The 26,832-nt window shown below is 35.1% G+C and overlaps 1 protein-coding gene and 1 non-coding gene across 2 annotated transcripts in view; one reads left to right on the top strand and one right to left on the bottom strand.

Moving 5' to 3' along the window:
• The window catches only part of map3k15 (mitogen-activated protein kinase kinase kinase 15), a 71,210-nt gene extending 44,688 nt beyond the window's left edge, over positions 1–26,522 (top strand). The window contains exons 19-29 of the mRNA XM_030123529.1: positions 2,552–2,709; positions 4,690–4,873; positions 5,944–6,121; positions 6,489–6,663; positions 10,433–10,618; positions 10,730–10,835; positions 12,684–12,924; positions 22,299–22,411; positions 23,384–23,490; positions 23,576–23,652; positions 25,844–26,522. Of these exons, the coding sequence (XP_029979389.1) occupies positions 2,552–2,709; positions 4,690–4,873; positions 5,944–6,121; positions 6,489–6,663; positions 10,433–10,618; positions 10,730–10,835; positions 12,684–12,924; positions 22,299–22,411; positions 23,384–23,490; positions 23,576–23,652; positions 25,844–25,937 (1,619 nt within the window). The 3' untranslated portion in view covers positions 25,938–26,522. The remainder of the gene's footprint in view (positions 1–2,551; positions 2,710–4,689; positions 4,874–5,943; positions 6,122–6,488; positions 6,664–10,432; positions 10,619–10,729; positions 10,836–12,683; positions 12,925–22,298; positions 22,412–23,383; positions 23,491–23,575; positions 23,653–25,843) is intronic.
• trnaa-agc (transfer RNA alanine (anticodon AGC)) lies at positions 14,524–14,596 on the bottom strand. The gene has a single exon. It is a non-coding gene; the product is annotated as a tRNA-Ala (tRNA).
• Positions 26,523–26,832: the final 310 nt, after the last annotated feature.

Below are 26,832 nucleotides of genomic sequence, written 5' to 3'. Positions count from 1 at the left end.
TGTGATGATTGACAGGTGGAACCCTTTAATTGTCTGTTGTTTATGGTTGACACTCAGAGTCACAACATTGGATGCTTGGAATGCAACATGCTGTGAGCGTGCTCATGCCATGGTGAAAAAGCAGAGGGAATATTAGCAAATGTTGGAAAAATGGGAAAATGCAAGTTTCAGCAGAAGTGATTGGAGGAGAAACTATTCAGAACCTGGTTAAAGCCTGTGGATGATAAACCATCATAAAACTATATAGAAACTGTATCTGCAGTTGGATATGGGCATTACATTTGTTTATAGTGGCATTAACAATCATTAAATCAGATTTGCAGATACCTGCAGAAACCCTGATAAACTGAAGGATACACTTTTATAAATGTCATAGTTTTGTTCCATTATTTAATTTATACCCAACTTATATATTAAAATACTAGTTACAAAGCCAATCTAAATGCATACGTTCCTTAATTGTACTTTTAGATTAAATGTATTGGTATATGCTCATATTATGTTGTCTGTGTTTAATATTAACTTAACTCATTTAGAATTCAACCGGTGCTGCCTGACACAACGTGAATAAAAATCTCTTGTAATGACTTAAAGAAAACACAGCACAAAGTGCTGTCACTCATAAACAGACAAAGTAACTCAGTCTGAGCTGCTTAAATGGAGTCATAGAAATGCTGTGGTCTCAGACAAAGAGTGTAAATATCAAAATGACCCTCAAAATATCAAGAGCCACTATTAGCCTCTATGGAAACACTTAGAGGTGGCGTGCACGGCCGTGCACGTGGACACACACAGCGGCGCTTGCGTTCATCCACCATCTGGCCTCCTCCAGCCGCCAGCGAGGAGTGTAATTAGATTAGCTAATCAAGCAGAGGCAGAAGGGTGTTTACCTTTCATTAGCAGGTGTGTGTATGTGTGTGTTCTTATCTGGTTCCCCTCCGCCACCCTCATCCCCGTCTCAATGACTCGCTCCTTTTTATGGCGCTCTCTCGAAACAAGGCCCCAAATGCCAAGAGCTTTTCAGAATAACCGACTAGAGACAAAACCCTTTTAATTAACATGAATCAGATCGCTTCCCTCTTTGGACCGACATCAACATCTGCTGTAATTTAGAATCGTCAACAGCAGGAATTACATTTTTCCAGCTTGTACAGGGTATATGTATGTGTGTGTGTGTGTGTGTGTGTGTGTGTGTGTGTGTGTGTATATATATATATATATATATATATATATATGTATATGTATATATATATATATATATATATATATATATATATATATATATATATATATATATGTATGTATATATGTGTATATATATATATATATATATATATATATATATATATATATATATATGTATATATGTGTATATATATATATATATATATATATGTATAGTTAAACATACCGTCGAACAAAAAGATGTCACAGTTTGAGGAAACTGAATTTTGGACTTTTTTTTTTTTGATGAAGGTCTCTATTTTCAAATATATAACAAGAAACATAAAACTTGAACATGAAACTAATAGTAATAGTAATAATAAATAGTAATAATAAAAAAGAACAGAAAATGGACAGATAAGAATGAAGCAAAAGACGCTAAAATGAAGTAAAAATGATTAGAGAAATCCAATCAATCAATCAATCAATTTATTGCAAAATTACTGTAAACATTAAGATAGTTAAAAAAAAGAAAAATAGCAAAATCACAGCTTTAAAAACAGTAAAACTAAACTAACTAAATTAAACAAAAAACTAGATAAAATCAATGAATGATTCAAGAAATGTCTTTTGAAGTTTTCCCTAACACTGAAAAACTAAGGATAATTGAATAGTTGTTAATAATCTGTCAATGTCTTATAATTAAAATAACAGAATTATGTATCGAGAAAACTAAATGAAACAACCTGAAATAAACTGAAAACTGACTGAACAGAGAAGTTTTCAAGACTTTGATAAAAGAAGCCGGTTCAGTAGGATTAAAATTGTAGTTTTTGCTTGTGATTTCAACAAATATTTGACAATAAATAAAATAATTAAGACTCCATGTGTTTAACTCTTTATAGGACACGCCTAGAAATTCTTTGAAATTCAAAATTTCAACCTTAGTGTGTTATTGGAAAACATGAGAAGACTTTATTTTGTGAAATTTTTCTAAATATTTTTTTGTCGAGTAGAAAATCAAGGTCAGTGAAGTCACCATTTTTGGTTCCTTGCCCGTATGTGGCGAAAAAAAAAAAAAAAAGTGAAAGGAACATGTATTTTAGAACATTAGAACATCATAAGTGCTGATCCAGACCCCTGTCCACATCCACATTTTCCCTTTGAACATCATTCCTTACATTAGTACCATTACTTCATGGAACCTAACAAAGCAGGCCCACTCACTGTTCAGGCAGAGGTGGACCTTACAGACCCTGGAGACCACATTGGACCTGAGATTGTTGACTCACTGTCCTCACTGGAACTGGTGCTGTTACTGTCTTGTAATAAGACCGAAATTAGTCACTTGCCTGATAAAGAGTTAAAAAAATGTTTCTATCCTCAGGTACCCTGCAGTACATGGCTCCAGAAATCATAGATAAGGGTCCGAGAGGTTATGGGGCCCCGGCTGACATCTGGTCCCTGGGTTGTACAATCATAGAGATGGCGACTGGGAAACCGCCTTTCCACGAGCTGGGAGAACCACAGGCGGCCATGTTTAAGGTACATAAACAACCTGGGAACGTGTGTTTGGAGAATGTCATGAAAAAGTACATTGCAAATTATTTATTTATTTATTTATTTAAGTTATTTATTTGTCTCAAACTTTGAAGTAAAAAAGAAAAAGCAACTTAAAAAAAACAAAAAAAACAATAAAGAAGTCAATTACTTACGCACACATCAATGGTCATTAATCACAGAAAAAGTAATGAAATACAATAAATTTAACATAAGTGTACATAAGAATCCAGGGTGCGATTTGTTGTTGTTGGTTTTTTTTTTTTTTTTTTTAAATTCTCTTTATTGAGTTTTTTCACATAGTAACAAAAACGTGTTCATGTACATTCATTGTGCTCAATGCAACAAAAATGAGAACACGCAGTAAAACAAAAAGCACACAAACAACAGTAAACAATGAACGTCAAAAACCAAACTATATCGCCAATCCTAAATTGTTTACACATTTGCAGTATTAAAATAATCACTGAAAGGTTGCCATGTTAAGTGGAATGCATTTAATTTCCCTTTTAATGAAAATTTAATTTTTTCCACTTGTAAGTGTTTCATTACTTCTCTCATTAAGGCTGAATGGGCGGGGGGAGTTTTTTGTTTCCAATTTAATAGGATTAATCTTCGCGCTAGCAACACCACAAAACATATCGTATTGTTTTGGTTGTTGGAAAGTTCTACAGCAGCCGCCTTCACACCAAACAAAGCAAAAACTGGATGTGGTTTAAGTTGTTTTTTTAAGATTTCGGATAAAGTCTGAAATATCTTGGTCCAGTATATTTTGACACAAGGACAGTTTCAAAACATATGTGCAAGTGAGGCCGGCCTGATTTGTTGGTTTTTACATCCCTACTTCTGCTCAGTGAATTTCATCCTTGAGGGGGACAACCAGCCAAGTGAAATAACAGACAGGTTGTGACAGTTTTCTTACACCAGGGTTTTCTTACACAAGGGCTTATCTAGTCCGGCCCCTTTCTTACTTTCAGTGTCGGATTCGTAACCAAATATATTTCCTTCATCAGCTATTTATCACATTAACCCTTTCATGCATACTGGTCACTCCAGTGGACAGCTATTCTACAGCTGTTCTCTTATATATTCTTGGATTTTGTTGTTCTTTTTGTTGTTTTTTTGTTTGTTTGTTTGTTTTTTTTACACATATCTTTATTAAAGTTTTAAGACACTCCATATCTTTTATGACATGAATTGGTAACATTATGTAGATCTCTCCTGAGCATAAACCCCCAGAATCACAAGCCCTCCCCATAGTTTTCACACAATTTATCAGTAAATACATGTTTCTGTGCGTCAAAAATTAAACGTGTGGTATCCAGCTGAGTGGACATTTTTGCAACTTCATGAAAAATTGGTTCATAAGATTTTTTTTTTATTATTATTATTATTTTTGTCATGTATTTTTTACATTTTTTAAATTATTCAATTTTTTTTTTTTTTTTTTTTTTTTTTCAGAAGAAAATTTTCAATCGCATTGTGTTTTTTCATGCCTAAAGAGGAATAAAAACACTCAGGAAAAAAATTTGATTAAGGTTCTCATAATTCATGCATGAAAGGGTTAAAATTAGAGAACAAGGAATAACTAGTCATAGCATCTTTATATTAGTTGTATCACCATTGTGCAACCATTCTGCCAGAAATAAACATAAACAAATAGAGACTAAACTATACAGGGTATATAATATGTAAGCACCAAACTCTTACCAAGACAAAAAAAAAACTTAGTTTAGAAGTGGTAGATAATTTATCTTGTTTTAAGAGTTAATTTTTCTTCAGACATCTATAGACATGCTTATTTCGACAATCTTAATTCAAGAAATCTTGTCAGGTGAAATTATTTGGCTGCATGGATGGATATTTCACTTATTTTAAGTACCTTTTTTTTCTTAAATTTAGTGTTTTTAACTTTTTAGACACTCCTTTTTTGCAGTGTAGAACTCAGTGTGTTTTGTGTTTCAGGTGGGCATGTTTAAGATCCACCCAGAGATCCCTGAGTCCCTGTCGCTGGAGGCCAAGTCCTTCATCCTGCGCTGCTTCGAGCCCGACCCCAACAAGAGGGCCATCGCCTCCGACCTGCTCCGGGACACGTTCGTCAGACACGTCACCAAGGGCAAGAAGAGCAAGATCGCCTTCAAGCCATCAGGTCACACAGAAATATATTAAATAAAATGGAAAATTACATGAACTTTCTGTTGTTACTTCTGCAAACAAACATTAAATTCCAGTTAAAGTATAAATATTTGTCATAAATAAAAAGTAGAACCGGTATTTCACAATTTACAATTTACAACAATTTCATTTTATTTTATTTATTTATTAAAAAAAATTTTGCAAAAAAATGACACTTTTACTCCAGTTTTCTGTGTTTTCATACAGTAACTTTCAAACTTACTCTGAATATTTACATGATCAGTGAATTAAAAATACTTCATTTTTACTGAAAAATGCAAAGTACAAAGGATAATACTATAATAAATGGTGATAAAACACTTAGGAAATGTTAAAAGTGGAGAAAAATTCATTGGGAAGTCATCACAAAAGTATTTCTGAGTCTTTAAGTCTGGTTCCCAACCTTTTTTGGTTCGTGGCCCCATTTTAACATCACAAATTTCTGACGACCCCAGACATTTTTTCTGCAAAAATGGATTTGTTTTTAATCATGTAATAGTTTGCTATACTATGTTACAAATAAATGTTAATTTTAGATGACATTTAGTCTATATAATGTATATTATTATGGACGGAGGCAGTAAATACAGGTGTAGATTACTGCACAAAGTGAGAATTTGATTTTCCTTGGTCAGGATATGTACAGTCAGTCCAGCTTGGATTTACAAGGCTGACAATTAATACTGAACAAACAAGAACTCAAATTATGAATTATGAAAGAGCTGCAGCATCTGAAACTGACCACAATGAACATTTGACAGATAAACAGAACCACAGTGCTTCAGTTTCAGACTCACAGTTTGTCATGTCTTTTATCTATTGGGATATATTTATGTATTGTCTCTCAACTCACCATCTATTTTTTATTAGTATTTTTTTTTTTTTTCTTAATTACTAGAAATTTCAAGCGACTCCGTTTGAATTCCAGGCAGCCCCACGGTTGAAAAACACTGCTTTAAGCGTTAAACAAAATTTACAAAAAATACAGAACAATAAAACCCTCTCAGTCGTTCTTTGTTTCTCATGTGTCTGTGGTGTTTCCAGACTACATCCACAGCGTTTCCCTGCCCGTCCAGTTGCAGGGTGAGGCGGCCGGAAGCAGCAGCAGTGAACACGGCTCCGTGAGTCCGGACTGCGACTCGAAACACGACGTTTTCTTTCAGAAGAAGAAAATCTCAGGCTCGGAGAACCTGCTGAAGCCCCCCAACTCCAACTACCTGAGGTCAGTATGTCCGTATGGGTGGTGGTTTATGAAATGTACAGTTTTTACATGTGAAGTGTAAAGATGTGAATGAATGTGCAGGTGTGTTACCTGTGTGGTTGTGGGTGGCAGGTGGTCTGATTGTGCTCCCTTACACTCCAGTGCCTTTTACGACGGTAATATAATGAGGTCTGATACTTTACGATGTTGTATGTGTGCGGTCATACGTGCACGCCTCATCATGCTGACTCACACTGCCTCTACACACAGAGTAGCCAGGAGAGGCTTTTATCTGTAAATAGACCGGACCACGTGTGCTATGGCTGTAAATCACCAGTGTGCTCCGTTTTATATTACTGTGACATCACTCTGTGTTTGTGTCGCCCAGCGTTCCCGACGAGGGTTCGGTGTCAGAAGACCGCAGCGCCCCCCCCTCCCCCGAGGACAAGGACGGAGGCCTGTTCCTGCTTAAGAAGGACAGCGAGAGACGGGCCATTCTGTTCAAGGTCCTCAATGAAGACCAGAACAAGGTCATCTCCAACCTCAAGGAGAACCACATCCAGGTGTGTGAGACATAAGAGGGTGGTGAGGTCTGATATTTGGTAATGTGACACAGAAAACACACAAAAACCTGAAAATACTGGATGTTATCACATAAAAATAAGAACAATGACCCTGTATCTCACCGGCATGTTCTATCAAGGTCAAGGTTACTTTATTTATACCCGTAGGTAGATTTGTTTTGCTGTCTAGGTGATTGCCTTGGCATTACAACAACACATACATGGAACATGCAAAACAGGCACTTGATCACGCTTACAGACAGGACAAAAAGACAGGACAAAAAGTTCTCAGTGTTCCACCATTCGTGGGTATAGCAGCATGGATAAGTAAAAGAATAAAATAAATAAGATCAAATAAATAAAAACAAGATGCAATAAAACACAATAAAAACCAGAAAAGATAAAAACAATCCGGGATAAAAACCAGGATAAGAACATAAAATTAAAAAATGTACAAATTTGAAGTCACAATAATAATAAACAGAGCAAACAAATGGAATAAATTAATAAGTTAGTAAAGTGCAATGTCACTATTTCTTATTGAGCTCACTGACGGCGACAGGAACAAAGCTATTTTTACAACGCTGTTTCCTGAACCTTGGGACTAAGAACCTCCATCCAGAGGAAAGGAGCTGAAACTCGCCTCGTAAAGGATGGGAGTCATTGTATCAAGAATGTTGTGGAAATGTTCAACTGACCACTCACTCAAAGAAGAGGAGAGAAAGTTAGAGTTGAAATAAATGATCATTTATTTGAGAAGTCATTCACAGAGAAACTCTGTAAGTCTGATTAAACATGAGAAAACTAAAGATTATATAGAACCCAAATCCATCCCCCCTCAGGTATGACATCATTCCTTACGTACATCGTACCAGTCCATACTACTCCTTCTCTGTTCCATGAAGAGGTCACTGTAACCTCTTCACCCTAACCTTGCCTGGATCCTATCTCAAGTGTAGGCGCCATCATCTATCTACACATCCAGACATTTAGGTGTTTTGGTTTTAAATCAAGGCAAGAACTCCCTTCCCGGGTCAGGGTGTCATGCAGTTGTAAATGTCACACACAGAGAGCATCTGGCATGAATAATGAACAGCAGTAAAGAAGATGAACCAGGCCATGAAAGCAGTATAGAAGTAAATTTTCCACCACAAGAATCAATACCAAGTTGAGATTATCAGGTTTTGACCTACCGAACTGTCCACTGCAGTAATGTCATGCATGAAAGGGTTATTATAAAGCAATAATAGGTTCATGTTAATATAGTTTTAGCTTTATAAGGAAAGCTTACATCATGTATTTTGAATATGGCATTGTACTATCCAAGGTTATTATCGTTAACGAAAACTAACGAAATGACGAAAACTAGAATTGTAAAAACATTTTCTATACTTTAACTGAAATAAATAAAAACTATAATTATAAGAAAAAACGATAACTAACTGAAACTGTATTGTGTAATTACAAAACTAACTGAAACGTATAAAAATTACGGATAAAATTCCCTTCGTTTTCGTCTTTGTCAATGTCGGATTGATATGAAATCGATTTACTTCCCTCAAGCAATTTTAGCTGCTGGCACCATATGATATTTAACGGTCCGTCACTTCTCGTCACCTGTCATTTAGAGTCGTCTTCTGGTCCCCACTCTACCTGGAAACATGGAGACTAAAGTTTGGAGAAAGCAGCAGAGTCCTGTGTGGAATTTATTTGAATTCGATGGTGAAGAAGATAAAAGATATAAAGAAACTGAAAATAAACTAAAACTAAGCATTTACAAAATAAGGAAAACGAATAAAAACTAGCAAACCTGCTCTAAAAACTAATTAAAACTAACTGAATTAGAGAAAAAAAAGTTGAAACTAAATAAAACTAAACTATAATGAAAAATCCAAAACTATTATATCCTTGGTACTATCCTATTTAAAATGATCACATACCATTCATAACCTTAATTTAAACTCGGAGATATATTGAGGACGCAACCTCATTTACAATATAGCCGAGACAAAACAAAACATTTGAAACATACAATGGACATATCAGAAATACCGAAAAGTAAAAGTGACAAAGACGAATTAAAAACAGAGAAGTCTACTTAAAAACAGGAGCACCTGGATGTACAATTAGATTGTATTTGAAAAACAAAATATTTTACAAGTGCTGCTGCTTTTTGCTGATAATGATACAGATGCCAAAACAAAAAACAGGACCAAAGTCCCTGTATCTCACCGGGATCTTCTATCATCAGTAACAAGATGAATTTGCAAGGTTGTCAGATTCTGCTGCTCAAAACCTGTGTAGAATTATAAGAAATACAGCTGAAATAAAACATCTATTCCTGGATTTAACTAAGCAAATACAGTTGGTAGAAGTCTTTATTGAAGAATTACTGCAGTGATTAATATGTTTCAGCTGCAACGAGTTCTTAAACCCTGACTGATGCAGTGAGTAGCTTCTCGTGTCTTAAACTTGTTAGATAACACTGGGTTACAAAAAAATGTTTTTTGCAAGTTGTCTAGGTTTTTTCAACTGAATTAGGACCCTTTTGCACCACTAAATCCAAAAATGACATCTGTTTTTCTCAATCAGGTCAGGTTTTTTTGCTAATTTGATTTGGAAAAATTTGATCTTCTCACAAAATTGATTACATTTTTTGACTTTATCAGTAGATTTTTTATATAGTTCTCACCCAAAATAGGTTTTAAGAGAAAAAAAATCATTTTCTAACAGGATTCCTGTTAGGTACAATGGTGTATTCACCGCAGATGTAGCAGAATACGTCAGGCTTATTTTTGCAAGATCTTCTAGTCTAAGCCATTTCATTCACCTGTAATATTAAAAAAAACATTAATCATAAATTGGCAAAAGTAAAATCTTCAGAACTCGTTTATTGCAAGAAATATGAAAGAATTTTGTATCATATGATGTGAAAATGCCCATAAATGTAAGCAAAAATGTTAAAAAGCCAATATGTAAAATAATACCATGATAGCCAATAAATAACGTCAACTCCAAATTGTTTTAGTGCAAAAAAATAACATTCAGTTATGCCATTATTTACATTTACAAACTAACCAAACAAAAAGGATGTGAATAACCTGAAAAAAATGAAATTTGTTAAGAAAAATAAGTACAATTTTATCAATATTATGCTTCGACTTATCATTTATATTTATATACATATGCATTACAGATCAGATCTACATATGCACAAAACACTTAGTAACAGGCAGAAAATAGTTAAAATTGCACTTAATTTTCTTTAGACATTTCAGGTTGTTCATATGTGTTCAGGTTATTCCCATTTTATTGTTAGGATAGTTTGTAAATGTAAATATTTTCATAATTTAATGTTTTTTGTTGTAAATCCAGGAGAAAAAATTGGTGTTTTCATTATTTATAGGTTATTATAATATTATTTTTGAGTTTGATGCCCTAACTTGCACTTTGTAAATTCGGAGCGGGACCTTTGGTGGGCCAGTTTTGGCCCCCGGGCCACATGTTTGACACCTGTGACTCAATGTGTAATAAAAACACTGAGAACAAAACCACCTTTCTGGTGTCATTACTCAGAAATAGGGTTGAAGATGGACCTGTGGAGTTGAATTAATGAAGAATTCAGACCCAAGCATAGCATTTACAGTTTATGTAGACCACAGGGAAATGTTTTAAAATGCATAATTCCATTTAAAAATAGCGAAATATCACTCCTTTAAGTTATTCTGTGTAAGTGATGCATGTTTTTGGGTTGATCTTCATAATGCAGGGCAGTGAGGAGCTCCAGCTGTCTGTCGAACACATTAAGCAGATTATCTGTATCCTCCGAGACTTCATCCATTCCCCAGAGCGGAGAGTCATGGCAGCCACCATCTCCAAACTCAAGCTGGACCTGGACTTTGACTCCACCTCCATCAACCAGATCCAGCTGGTGCTCTTTGGCTTCCAGGACTCGGTCAGCGCACCCAGAAACACACACTCAAGCCACTTAAATGTCACTCCTGATGCAAACACTTATTTAATGTGTAAGTAACTGCCTTTGTGTATTTCTCTGGGATGTTTTCAGGTCAATAAAGTCTTGAGGAACCATCATATTAAACCCCACTGGATGTTTGCTATGGATAACATCATCCGCAGAGCTGTCCAAGCTGCCATTACCATCCTCATACCAGGTGGGAACATCAGAAATACACTGTTACCTGGGCTTTTGATGCCATCTGGTGGCCATATACGGGATTTTACATCTTAATAAAGCCAAGCCATAAATACACTATATCAGGGGTGTCAAACTCATTTTAGTTCAGGGGCCACATTCAACTAAATTTGATCTGAAGTGGGCCGAACCAGTAAAATAATAACATAAAAATATATGAATAATGTCAACTCCAAACTTTCCTCTATGTTTTAGAGTGAAAAAAGTAAAATTATTTTATTAAAATATTTACATCTACAAACTGTCCTTTCAAACAATGTGAATAACATGAACAAACTGAAAAAAAATGTATAATTTTAACACTATTATGCTTTAGTTCATTATTTACACATGTACATTATAACTTACAGATCACATTGGATCTACAAACACACAAAACATCTAATAACAGGTGGAATATTATCAAAATTGCGCTTACTTCTCTTAAGACATTTCAGGTTGTACATATTTGTTCATGATATTCAAATTTTATTTTATTTTTTTGTAAAATTATACTTTGTTTTAGTGTAAATACATGAAAACATTTATATTTGCAAAGAGAAAAAATTCAAGTTGTATTTATAGGTTATTATGACCCACTTGAGACTGAATTGGTCTGAATGTGGAACCTGAACTAAAATAATTGTTGATATCTTAGTGTAATTTTTGCATTCCACAAATTCATCACAGGAGCCAGAATAGACCCTTTGGCGGGCCGGATTTGGCCCCCGAGCCGCAAGTTTGACACCTGTGCACTATATGAATAAAGGTATTGGAACATATTGAATTCAGGTGTTTCTTTTCTGACAGGGGACTGGGATACAAAACAATAATTATAAATGCCATAATATAGTTTTATATTGTGATTAAATATCATTGCATTGGTTACTTTTGTTGAAATTGTTATCTTTGCTTCCAAAATGCCTCAGTATTGATATTTATAAACTATATGGATACAAATATTGGAACACATCAGATTTGAGACATAAAAATCAGTATTTCCTTAAAGTTCAATGGGAGATTTTTCTTCCTAAGTGAAATGTGAAGAAAGTAGACTATTCGTTGTGGTAGAAAATTATTACTTACAGTCAGAGCATGAAAAATATTTTTGAAATTTAGAGGTAGAACATTTAAAATCAGTCATGGATTTAAAAAAAATCTAAATTGAACTGATTCAATGTTTATTGTTTATTGTTTATACCAGGGGTCTGCAACCCTGGTCCTAAAGAGCCACTATCCTGCATGTTTTAGATGTATCCCTCTTCCAACACACCTGATTCAAATGATAAGCCTATCATCAAGCTCTGCAGAAGCCTGATAATGACCATCAGGTGTGCTGGGAGAGGGAAACATCTAAAACATGCAGGATAGTGGCTCTCTAGGACCAGGGTTGTTGACCCCTGGTTTACGCGGCTCCCCATTAGCTTCCACCATAGTGGTTCCTACTCTTCCTGGGGTCCGTACATACAAATACATAATAAATATATATATAAATAAATGACTGTGGAGAGAAATCCATGTCTTGGGCATTTTGGAAGCAAAGATAATAATTTAAACAACCCTAACCAATGCAGTGCAATGATATTTATCACAATATTCATTTATATTATAACATATGTTAGAAAAGAAACACCTAAATTCAATGTGTCCCAATACTTTTGTCTATATAGTGTATGTGTGGGGGTAGTATGTGTCACAAAGGTATTCTAATGTGTTAAAGCATTCCCACAATGCATTGCACTATGAGTGTGACTAATACAAATGCCTTTACAGTAATAATATGGCATGAGTGTGATATGTTGTTTGACCTTTAAATCCTGACTGACAGAGCTCCAGACCCACTTCGGCCCAGCGTCAGAGTGTGAAGGAGCCGAAAAGGAAGACGAGGTGGATGAGGAAGAAGTAGAATATGGGCCTGTGTTAGCGCCTACAGCTGATGACTCTGGGACGCCAGCCGATCCCAGTGCTGGTGCAGTGAGCACTCTAAACTCCGCCCACACACAGGAGCATCAGCGAACACATCATCAGCTGGGTGTACAGCTGGGACGGCTCAAACAGGAGACCAACAGGTACATATTCATCCAAACATGCATTCAAAGCATTGACAGAAGAATCGAATCGAATAGAAAATCCACAATCACAACAATATTAGAAGTATGTACCGGTATTTAAATATAAAAGTTAAATAATGTGTAATAAAAAAATACCACAGTGGTAAGCAAAATAAGAAAGAAGATCTTCAAATTAAGTAAAATAAACTAAAATAATTCTTTCATAATATGTCTGAGGCATCACATTTTATAATTTGTAAATTGTTGCAACAATTTTCATTTCATTTTCATTTATTTATTTGTATCAGACATATAATAATATATATAATATATAATATAATATAAACAAATAATTACAGTCCATAGAGTATAATAAACATTAAAAAAAATAATAATAATAATAAAAAGGGTTATATATATATATATATATATATATATGTATATATATATATATATATATAAACAACACGCATGCACACACCCTATCTTCAATAACAAGTACAAAGATGCTGGTGCCGGTATTTAACAAGTGTAGAATCTGCATAAAAGTCAGAGTTAACAATTATAAAAATCACAACATTTCTAGAGTGACTTAAACGCGGTATAAAATTCAAAATTGCATTCCGTAACATCTCATAATAAGAGCGAACATTATTAAAACAGAACATACCACTAGCACTACAGCTACGACAAAGACCATGTATAATACGGAATGCATTGTTAAAAGCCACTCTGACTGAGTGAGCAGTACAACGTTTAAAATGAACCCATAAGTAACAGAGATAAATATTCGAGCAAAAAGATATGAACAATTTATTCTTAACAGTAGTGGAACAAAAATATCTGATATATATACCATCTATATACCACAATATGTGTTTTTTTAGTGCGGAGGATAGAATTATATTGTAGATCCTCATTGTTGGACCTAATTTTGAAAAAAAAAACAAAAGCAAACTCCAAAAAACATTTCAAGACACTGTATCTAAAATGCATTATATATTGTCTTTTTCCTTTCTTGACAAAAAAAACAAAAAAAACAAAAACAAAGGCATATGTGCATCACTCAATTGCAAGAGACAGTGATGTTTGACAATTTACAGTATGTTTGTACCAGTCAAGAAAGTCACAGTTTATTGTAAAGATATTAAAGTAACTTCTAGTTTTTTGTGAAACAGTTCATTGGACTTCATCACCTTACAAACATTAAAACAATTGTTACCTCAGCATATTTTACCCCATTCCTTAGGAGCAAGGTGGAAAAGGGTTAAAAGAGTCTAAAATCACTACACTTTGTTCTGTCAAAGACGCAGCGACATCTTAGTGACTTTGAATAAAATGTGGAGAGAGAAAGAATGATGATGTCACCTCCATGACTGTTCTCTACACAGTAATGTTTTTTTAGTCGGATACACTAACAATTTTACAACAAACTCTTCATTTAACATCTAAATACTTTCTTGACTTTCAAATGATCTTTTCAGCTGACAAATATACACATAAATCGTGTGTAATTCAAACAGGATCATTGACTTTAATGCAATTTGTATAAAATCCTTGAGATTTTATTATTGCTTTTATGGGAGGACACTGAAGTAAATTAATGAGAGTTGCTTCTGGAGGATGTGGGCATCGATCCCACTACCTCTCGCATGCTAAGCGAGCGCTCTACCATTTGAGCTAATCCCCCATTACATACCTTATATCAGTTCTCTGTGAATGAATGAATGAGTTTTTATTATTGTGTCCTGCATAAGAATATGCCCAGCCCTTACATGGGCTTATAAGACCCCAAAAATACAAACCAAATACCAGACAACAGGCACAATAGATTTTAACAAGACAGTATACTGACCTATTTAAACAAACACATCTGCCACTTTTTCCTGGCTTTACAAACAAATAATGCTAATTTATATACATTTGAACTAAACAACCATTTCATCTGGTCATCATCAGCGCTCAGGATTTCAGATAAACATGTCATCAAACAAAGAGGCTCTCAGTTCATCATACAGAGGATAATACAAAAGAAAATGTGATTCATTTTCCACCTCCCCCAAATCACACAGTCCACAAAGTCTGTTTTCTTCTGTTCTTTTTTTCTTTATTGATGCCGTCACCCCCACTTGAAACAGTGCGTGACTTGTGAAATGCTGCTGCAAAACGGACAGTCTATCCTTGATATGTACAGCAATTTTGTGTTTTATACACTGAACAAAAATATAAACGCACCACTTTTGTTTTTGCTCCCATTTTTCATGAGCTGAACTCAAAGATCTAAAACTTTTTCTGTGTACACACAAGGTTTATTTCTCTCAAATATTGTTCACAAATCTGTTTAAATTTGTGTTAGTGAACACTTCTTCTTTGCTGAGATAATCCATCCACCTCACAGGTGTGGCATATCAAGATACTGATTAGACAGCATGATTTTTGCACAGGTGTGCCTTAGGCTGGCCACAATAAAAGGCCACTCCAAAATGTGCAGTTTTATCACACAGCACAATACCACCGTTGTCACAAATTTTGAGGGAATATGCAATCGGCATGCTGACTTCAGGAATCTCCACCAGAGCTTTTGCCTGTGAATTGAATGTTCATTTCTCTACCATAAGCCATCTCCAAAGCTTTTTCAGAGAATTCATGAAGAAGACTGTGCGAGGAAAATGGTGGTCACACCAAATACTGACTGGTTTTCTGACCCCCCTGGACCACCCAATACAGTAAAAGTGCACATTTTAGAGTGGCCTTTTATTGTGGCCAGCCTAAGTCACACCTGTGCAATAATCCTGCTGTCTAATCAGCATCTTGATATGCCACACCTGTGAGGTGGATGGATTATCTCAGCAAAGGACAAAGGAGAAGTGCTCACTAACACAGATTTAGACAAATTTATGAACAATATTTGAGAGAAATAGGCCTTTTGTGTTCGTAGAAAAAGTTTTAGATCTTTGAGTTCAGCTCATGAGAAATGGGAGCAAAAACAAAAGTGGTGCGTTTATATTTTTGTTCAGTGTACATAGTCAGAATTTAGTCTGATATGTGAGGATTTTTGAGTTGCTTTTAGGGTAGGTGAAGGATGGAGTAAGGGGGCGGGAGATTATAAATTAACCCTTTCATGCATGAATTATGATAGCCTTAATAAAAAAAAATTTTTCCTGACTGTTTTTATTCCTCTAGGCATTAAAATAACAATGTGATTGACATTTTTTTTTAACCTATTTTTCATGGAGTTGCAAAAAATGTCCATTCAGCTGGACACCATGCATTTAATTTTTGAAGCGAAGAAATGTCTTTACTGTGTGAAAACAATGAAATAAAAACATTTTTAATGCAGCTAATCTGATTTTTTCCTCACATTTTAACATACTCTAATACTAATCATTACTGTGGAGATAATATGCAAAAAAAGAAAGCTTTTTGTTTAACCCATAAAAACCCAGTGCTACTTTTGTCATCATTTTGTTTTAAAAAAAAACTGTTAATTACAGTCTAACAACAAGAACAAGCAACTGATTCACACTCAAATATGTTAGTGCAGATCAAGTTTATGAAGAACAGCAAAGTTACAGTAATTATATGAACTGCAATGTATGGGATGATGCATGAGCGTCCACTGTGTTGGCTGATATGGAACTAAAATAACAAAATCCATGAACAGAGCAGCTGTAAAATAGCTGTCCACTGTAGTGACCACTGTGCATGAAAGGGTTAAACTTCATCCCACTCCTTTTTGAATGGTTTACTCTCTTTTTTATATAATGATTTTTTGTTTGATTTTATTGCAATATTCGAAATAAATAAATAAACAAACAAACATACAAACTTATGGAGCCAGAAGTGACCATATTTGGATTTGGAGTTACTTTACCACCAGGATTCAGAGCCACATGAAGGAGGTCATACCTGAGCTAACACTAAATGCAAGCCTACTGACAGTAAAACAATAAATTTCATCAAGCGTTTGGGTAACAGAGTTATTTATGGTCTGATTAGTGTAACTTATTAACCACAGCTGCAGTGGAGCTGTCTGTCAGGAAAAAAAATGTTTTATTAAATAAGTAGAAAGCACTCATAAGGCGAGTGACCTGTCAATCAAGCCCAGAAACTGCAGATATCAAAGCTACTATTTGCCATAAAATCTTTTCATTAAAGAGATAATTGGAAGAAAGATCACACAAAAGGTCAAAGGTTAAATCACTTTATTATCCCTGTGTCGCCAGTTCATGACAGAGCCACTTTATTATCCTCATAGGGAAGTTGGATCTCTACAGTTTAGCCATTCTAACACATACAGCACCTAGCATTAGCATTAGCATGAGCTACAAGCATTAGCACATAGATCATCCATAGATCATTACTGTCCAAGAGAAGAACTCATGAAGTTTTCAAGAGCAAAACAGGTCCAGTTGAACTTTGAAAAACAACTAAGGATGAATGATGGGCAAATGAGCAAGGCATTACACAGACATTATCACATAGCAAATTAGAAATAGTGGCAAACTCTAGATCTTCATCAGTACCATGCTCAAGTGCACTGACAAAAAAAAAAAAAAAAAAAAAAAAAATTAAGGTCCAATATATTGTTTTATTATTATTCTGAGAAAATAGTCAGAATTCTAGCTTTTTTTCTCAGAATTCTGACTTTAGTCTGAGAATTCTGACTTTAACCCTTTCATGCATGAATTATGAGAACCTTAATCAAGATTTTTTTTTCCTGAGTGTTTTTAAAAAAAAACAATGTGATTGATTTTTTTTTTTTTTTAAATCAACCTGTTTTTCATGGAGTTACAAAAATGTCTACTCAGCTACACCATGAATTTTATTCTTGAAGCAAAGAAACATGTATTTAAAACCCAATATCATAAAGTGATATGAAAACAGTGAAATGAAACCATGTTTAATGCAGCTAATCTGATGTTTTCTCACATTTTAACATATTCTAATACTAGTTATTACTCACTTCATGGAGATATTATGCAAAAAATAAATATTAACAATTGATTTCCACTCAAGAACCAATCAAGAACAGCAAAGTTACAATAATGGTGTGAATTGCGGTTCATGAGATGATGCATAAGTGCCCACTGTGTTGGTTGATATGGAACTAAAACAACAAAACCCATGAATATATAAGAGAACAGCTGTAGAGTAACTGTCCACTGTAGTGACCACTATGCATGAAAAGGTTAACCTCAGAATTCTGACTGTTTTGAATATTTTTTATTATTGTTCTGAGAAAAAAGTCAGAATTCTGAGAAAAAAAAAAAAAGTCAGTATTCTGACTTTTTTCTTAGAATTCTGACTTTAACCTCAGAATTCTAACATTTTTCTCAGGATAATAATAAAAAAATATATTAGACATTAATTTAATTTTTTTTCCAGTGGCCCTTATCCTCTTCCAGATAAAAATAGCCATTTTATTTTGTCCAAAATTATGTCTACACAAGATGGACATATTTAGACATAGACATTTTCAGCTTGAATATACTGAACAATAGGTAGAAACAAAATGTAGCCTAGCAATGTTAGCACTCGTACGCAGGCGGTTGAACACCTGACTTTCCTGGAATTTAATTCCGTGCCAGATCAACAAATGCTTGAGCATGTTGCTGGTATTTGCACCCTTGCATGAAATTACAGCAGTACACTGATTATAAACGGCATTATTCTTGTCTCCTCTGGTGAAGTGTAGCTAAACTTTGGAACGCTTTTTCCTCTCCATGATTCCTCACGGTTGAAGCAAGTCAGACGGTGACATAATTACATAATATACTGCATTGCGATGTAGGAAAAAACAGAAAATGTCATGGCGGGAAATTACAGAATTTTTAAGAACTGATAATGCTGGAGGTGTACAATTCTGATGGAATTGATCAAATGGAACGGGTTGTAAGTTGGAACCGGTTTTTGATTCCCACTCCTAATGATGACTGAATAAACATAAACTAGAACCTGAACATAAACCAAATAAGACCAAAATGAGTCCTAGAAAAAAAAAAAAAAACTGACCTATACTGACTCAGTGTTTTTAGACAGTGTGTTAAATCCATGGCTTTTTGGATCCACACACAGCAGTATTACACTTTAAGACACTTCCACGTTGGCATGAATTTAGATCCAAGGTCAATGCCGCTAGGCTCTTTATAAATTGCATCATGACTGGTTAATGGAGGCGTACAACCAGCAGTTCACACACAAAGAAACAGTCCTGTAAAAAGAGCATGTGGTGATGCAACTGCCCTTATTCTATCAGGGAGAGGAAGTTCAGAACAACAGGAGCCAAACCCATAATTACTCTAGCCCAACCCTGCACCGGCATTCACACAGAGCAGTGTTACAGCATGTGGCACATGGTTGTGACTAAATCCAAAATAAAACAGAGCTGAGGCCAAACAGGTGATGGTAGATACATGTCAGCATTAAAGTCTGAGCTCACTTTCTCCATGTTTGAAGATTAATTTAACACCTAAATACAGTAGAAAGTTTAATTTCCTCTGTAAATATAAAATTTTAATTATAATCAATGTTTTTACGAGACACCAAGCTAAGACAGCTACATAGAATCAGTATTTGTACAGTAAAGAAAATGCAAAAACACAAAGAAATAAACTGTCTATGTCACTTTTCTGGTCTGAGGCAACAAAAAGCAATAAGATAAATGTAAGCCCTGTTCAATAGCAGATTCAGATCACATACCGGTACAACACAGTACTTCTGGACCTTATAAAATATTTATTTTGCGCATCTGTTTTACTTCAAGCTTTTTCTTTGTAAGGACTTTACCCAATGGAGGCATGACAAGTGAAGTCAAAATGAGAAATATTGACTTGTGATTGTATTGCATCAAAATTACTGCAAATGAAAAGGTCTAGAACACATCATCTGGTCTGGCTTCAGGACCCACCATCACCCCTCAATGATAAACCACCACCCAAACTGATAAAAGTTAACCTTCTCAAATTTAGTTAACCCATAAAGACCCAGTGTTACTTTTGTGGCAGTTCCCAAGTTAATTTTTCTCTATATTTAACCTTCCTGAAGTGATTTATCACCATTTATTATAATATTATCTTCTGTATTCTGTGTTTTTTCAGTGAAAATCAGGTATTTTTTTTCTATATTTAATTCACTGATCATGTAGATGTTTATAAAGCTCAGATTAAAGTTGAGGGTTATTATATTAGAAACTGAAGAAAAATGACTTTTTCAGGAAAATATATCAATAACCGAACGTAAACCCAGTGTGTCCATCCACTGTCATTGATCCAACTCCATGGGTTTTACTGGTGAATCAATGTTGTAGAAGATGACGGTGTTTCCACATTCACTACGGGGCCTGTGAACGTCCAAATGGGTCATATCTGATGACCATGAAAAGATGACAAACTGTATTTTGTCACCTATTATTTATATGGATGGGTAGGATTAATGGATCAACAGGTATTAAATATTTTATATCAGTAGATGCATTTGGTCATAGATGGATGTTTGGGTCTTTATGGGTTAATGATAAACCAAACTGACCAGGAGGTGGTGATGCTAAATATGGAAATATTCCCTTTAACACCAAATTAGGTACATCTTAACCGAACTAAAATGTGCTCAAAGTTTAGAATAAAAAGTGCATTCATAATTAAACACATTGAGGTTTTTATCTTCGATGTAGGTAAAACCATACCTTAGCTAGTCGTTGTCATACCTGAGTTTTGACATGATTTGAATAGAAACATTTGGGTCTTCTTTTATGCTGTGAAATATCTGGTGTTAATTAACATTACAGCGCATTACTGCCACCTACTGTTGGGGAGTGTAAATGGACAGCGCTGACCTCCATAAAAAAGAAACCACAAGTCTTCGAAAGATTATTTTTTGCCCAGACAAAGGCCCGCGAGCCACTGAAAATGGGTTTGTGACCAACTTTTGGGTCTCGACCCACCAGTTGAGAATTACTGTTCTATAGTATCTTCTAGTACTTAGTGTATGTGCAGTGTCCAGGTAAAATCCTACATTTTTTGTTATTTGTTCTTAAAAATATGCAAATTTAAATCTAATGGTGTATACAAACATGGTTAATGTTGACATCAGTGTGCCCTAGTATATGTAAGTACCTTTGTTACCTCCGCCAGGAGGTATTGTGATCACTTTGCTTTGTGTGTTTGTTTGTTTGTTTGTGAGCAACTTTACGGGAAAACTATTACAACAATCTTTATCAAATTTTACCCACAGGCCTAGGCCCTGGGACCAACCCATTAAATTTTGGGCCAAGTAGGCCAAAGTTCAAGGTCACAGCAAGGTCACAAAATCTCAAATTTTCCTATTTCTCATCATTGAGCAAGTTCCGAAAATTCATAAAAAATTCAAAACAACTCCGATTAGCCTCCAATTTAATACACCCGTAGGTTATAACAATATCTTGTATCTGGCACAAAATTGTCCACATCCACTGTGGAATGTGGACTCTGTGGACATTTACATTTAACATTGAAAATGCCATTTACAACACATTTTTCATTCTAACTCAACAAATATTGATTGGATTTAATATAGTTGGACATACACATGACTGGTACCAAGCTTCAACTTTTTCTGCTGTATGGAACAACCTTGAAACTGTTTAATTTAAAAAGAAATAGTCAATCCACACATGCACACCGTTCGGGGTGCTTAGCGGAGGTTTGCGTTCTCTGAATACTTGTTCCTCTTGTATACACATCATATAAAAATATGAAACAGAAAATCCTACATTTTACATTATCATGTTGTTAACATTAATGTAGGATAAAGTGCTCTTTTTTATCATATAAAACAATGTGTCTACAAATGCAATCAACAAGAAGTGTGATTTATTGATTTGATTTATTCAATCCACAATTCTCATTATTAGTAAGTATTAAGTGTCTGGTGGTGATGGTGCGCTAAATCCAACTTCTTCCGTAACGTTATTATGGAACATGATAATGTTATGAAAATAATACCAGACTGTTATAAACAGACGGGTGTGTGATGACATGTAAGTGATTTACTGCTGAGCTAAAAGCCGGAGACTCAAAGGACGATCATATTTCTAACAGAGGGAGGGGAAAGATGTGCACGGTGTACATGGTGTTTGTTTACGGGAAAGTTCACAGGCTTTTTAGGGCAACGGAAGAAAGTAAAACTGGGCCATTTTGGCTTTGGTAGTCTCATTTCTTCTCTTCTGCTGAGCGGTAGTGTAAAACCTAGTGATAAAATCCAGTATAAAAATCCTCCCCAGCCCCAGCCCCAGTTGTTATAACATTACATCTGTGTCCTGAACGTGACCAGATGACGTCTTTACTTGCGGTGAATAAACCACCTCCACACAGCTGTTCTATTTGTGCAGCTAACAGATGTTGCTGTTTCTGCAGGCTGTTGGAGGAGCTACTTCAGAAGGAGAAGGAGTACCAGCAGGTCCTGAAGGCAACGCTGCAGCAGAGAGCACACGATCTGGAGCTGGTCAGAGTCCGGCACAGACCCCCAGGTACACCCACAGCGACCGGCTCGACTGACTCAGTAACCACTTTTATCAAGACCAGTTTTCTGTCTAAATCAGGGGTGTCAAAGTCAGTTTAGTTCAGGGGCCACATCCAGCCCAGTGTGATCGAAACTGGGCCACCCTGTATATAAAAAATATTTAGCTTTTGTTCTTACAGACCATATTGAAAGAGAAATTCAGGTTCTCAGGAAAATTGCCGCTTATCAGTTAATCGTTTATCAATCAATAAGGTCAGCCAATAATGATTAATGGATTAATCGATAATTTGCATCCCTATTTCTAATTCATCTCACAGTCCATATTGGACGCTTTAGTGCAGGGGTGTCAAACTCATTTTCTTCCGGGGGCCACATTCAGCCCAATTTAATCTGAAGTGGGCTGGACCAGTAAAATAATAGCATGATAGCCAATAAATAATGACAACTCCAAATTGTTTTAGTGCAAAAAATAACATTCAATTATGCCAATATTTACATTTACAAACTATCTAAACAAAAAGGATGTAAATAACCTGAAAAAAATGAAATTTGTAAAGAAATGTAAGTACAATTTTATCAATATTATGCCTTGACTTATCATTTATACATAGGCGCAAAACATTTATTAAGAGGCAGAAAACTGTTAAAATTGCACTTAATTTTCTTCATTTCTTCATTTTTTTCAAGTTATTCACATGTTATTGTTAAAGGATAGTTTAACGTAAACATTTTCATAATTTAATGTTTTTTGCACTAAATCAAAGAGAACAAATTGGTGTTGTCATTATTTTAGGTTATGATATTATTTTTTGAGTTCGATGCCCTAACTTGCATTTCGCAAATTCATCCCAAGGGCCGGATTGGAACCTTTGGCGGGCTGGATTTGGCCCCCGTGCCACATGTTTGACACCTATGCTTTAGTGGGTCGATTTTGGTTTGTGACCCCTCGTCTAAATCCTGCCTCTCTTTCTTTCCACAGACATCCCACCTCCGTCCATCTTCCACATCCCAGCGGACCACGAGCCGGACAAGCAGCTCACTGATTGGCTGAAAGAGCAGGGAGCGGATCCTGACACTATAGATAAGGTTCATCTCATAGGTTTCACTGTGAGTACTTTTCGTCCTTTTTCAACTGGCATCTTACAGTTTTTCTGTGTTTTTTTTGTACTAGTTTGTGCTGGAGGAGTACACACTAACTGATATTCTCAACGATGTCTCCAAAGATGACCTCCGCTGTCTACGTCTAAGGTATCTACGCTCTCATTTCTATAAACTTTGAATCACTAAAACATGAAATCAAATCAAAATTAAAACAATTCAAACAGTCGGAAAGAATTAAAACGTTTAAAGAGATAAGCAAATTAATTATTATTTAAAAATATAGAGCTCAGGATTGACTAAAGAAAATACTTGTTTAAAAGACTAGGATTAATTTTGGTAGTTGTGATAAGGACATGATTTACCTGAATTAAATTAAATATGTTTTCTCTTCTGTTGTATATTTAGCAATGATTACATTGAAAATTTGTTTGTTTGTTTGTTTGTTTTTATGTGGAAACATTGTGTTAACTGTAAATACGGTTAGGCAAAATAAGTCTGAACTTCGGCCTAAACCCTTTCGGTCTCATTGTATATGGAACAATGGATATGTTTTTGTTCAGAGGGGGAATGTGAGAGCGAATGAATAATGTGTCAGTAATGTAAAGCGCTTTGAGTGTCTAAAAAAGCACCATAGAAATCTAATCCATTATTATTTTTATTTACTGTTTGTTCTTTAAAGTAATAATTAGAAAAAAATTGAACTATTACTACTACTACTAAAATTAGTTTTGGAGACTTGTTTTACTCAGACAGACTAAAGGGAAACATTATGCCCCCCGTTGCTTTTATCTTTAATATTAAAAATGTACTCACAAGTACAATCTCATGTGACTAAAAGCAGATTCTTAGGGGGCTTGACATTTTAACAGATGCAGATTTTAAGTTGCAAAGCTGCAAAAGCACCGGCCTTCAAATCATATGATGTCAAGCAAAGAATTCATAAATTATTAGGCTCTAAAACACATGAAAGGTAAATTTAGATTGAGGTTTATTTGGCATAGGCTTTAGAACATTAGCACTGGACCTTCAACACACAGTATGAATAAGAACCAGTGCTTGAGCTCTTGCTGGTCATTTTTTTTTTTTTTTTTTTTTTTTTTTTTTTTACACTTAGTTCTTTGACTGTGAACATGGTTGGTGTAACAGAACAAATTCCTGTCAACGACTAATCAAGCATCCATCCACCCACCCATGGAATTCCCATGGAATGAATTCAACCAAGACTTTTGCTGCAACAGACATGTGAAATTTCACCCATTATAAGTAAATGGGGGGGGGGGGGGAGATTTAAAAAATTCATAGAAAAATTAAACTTTGACCTACTTTTCCCAAAATGTCATGACTTCTGTTCTGGGTCACTGGCAATCTATATACATAATTTGGTATGAATTCAACCAAGAGTTTTGCTGCTACAGACATTTGAAATTTCACCCATTATAAGTAAATGGGGGAAAAAAAACATTTGAAAAATTCATAAAAAATTTGAACTTTTACCTACTTTCCCCATAATGTAATCACATCTATTTTGGGTCAACGGCAATCTATAAACCAAATTTGGTAGGAATTGAACAAAGATTTTTTCTGCTGTAGACATTTGAAATTTCGCCCATTATAAGTAAATAGGAAAAAAAAAAGATCTGAAAAATTCATAAAAAATTTGAACTTTCACCTACCTTCCCCAAAATGTAATCAGATCTATTTTGGGTCACTGGCAATCTATAAACCAGATTTGGTATGAATTGAACAAAGATTTTTGACTGCTTATAGACATTTGAAATTTCGCCCATTATAAGTGAATGGGGGAAAAAAAACATTTGAAAAATTCATAAAAAATTTCAACTTTCACCTACTTTCCCCAAAATGTAATCAGATCTGTTTTGGGTCACTGGCAATCTATAAACCAGATTTGGTATGCATTGAACAAAGATTTTTTTCTGCTTATAGACATTTGAAATTTCACCCATTATATGTAAATGGGAAAAAAAAAAAAGATTTGAAAAATTCATAAAAAATTTGAACTTTGACCTACTTTTCCCAAAATGTAATCAGATCTATTCTGGGTCACTGGTCATATATAAACCCAATTTGGTATGATTTCAACCAATAGTTTTGCTGCTAGAGTGTTAACAAACAAACAAACTGAACCAAAAACCATTCCCTCTGCCTCCTCTTTGGGGGTGGGTGGGTGGGGTTTAATAAATCATGAAAAACAGCTTGATAGCGTTACTCATTCCACTATAAAAGAGAAGAGGAAGAATATTCATCAACCTTCACGTACAGCTGAAGTTGCCCTTTTCTATTTACATCTTACATCACAAAACTGTCATCCTCCCTTCAGGGGCGGAGTCTTGTGCCGTATCTGGCGGGCCATTCAACGGCACCGAGAGCGAGAGAGGCTGAGGAGTCACGAACACTCAGAGGACGACGCGTGACGGGGGAAAGATGGAGGACTCTGTTTTGCAGAAACATGCACACGTCCACACACTGCCGGCCTGTCCTCTCTGCTTTATATGAAGTGTCTCAGTGCCTTTTCACGTTTCATTAAGACTTGATTCGACCAAAGCACTAGTGCTGGCACTACTATATGTATCTGTATCTGTGTTATGTGTTTAATGCAGCTTCGTAAACATGAGCACATTCACTTCAAATCTGTAAATCACTACAGACTTCTTGGGTGATTGGATATCTGATTTTTTTTTTTTTTAGAGTAAACAGGGTATGCACATTGGTAAGCGGTTTAGTTATGCGGTCATATTTTTGCTTATATCGCTTCACGTTCTATAACAGAGAACACTCCATTTATTCTACTGTATTAACAACATAAACATCTGAGAGGGGTTTAAAATCTAAATGTCTGATACTATAATTTCATGAAAACTCATTTTGCAGGACATCTATGGTACCGTACTTTCCGGGCTATAGGGCACACCTGACTATAAACTGCACCTGAGTATAAGCCACACCCACCAAATTTTAAAAGAAAAAAATATTTGTACATATATAGGCCACACCTGACAATCAGCCGCAGGTGTCCACATTGTAACATGACATATTTACACAGAAAGATGGTAAACAGAAGTATTACACTGGGTTACAAAAAAATGTTTTTTGCAAGTTGTCTAGGTTTTTTCAACTGAATTAGGACCATTTTGCACCATTAAATCCAAAATGACTTCTGTTTTTCTCAATCAGGTCAGGTTTTTTTGCTAATTTGATTTTGAAAAATTTGATCTTCTCACAAAATATAATAATTAATACCAAAATAAGATTGGTAAGCACACTTTATGAAACTTGTGACTTGATTCCTGTTAGGTACAATGGTGTATT

This window comes from Sphaeramia orbicularis, chromosome 20 (assembly GCF_902148855.1).
Source record: "Sphaeramia orbicularis chromosome 20, fSphaOr1.1, whole genome shotgun sequence".
Taxonomy (NCBI): Eukaryota; Metazoa; Chordata; class Actinopteri; order Kurtiformes; family Apogonidae; genus Sphaeramia; species Sphaeramia orbicularis.
Note: the sequence above shows the minus strand (reverse complement) of the source record. Positions and strands in the feature narration are given on the sequence as shown.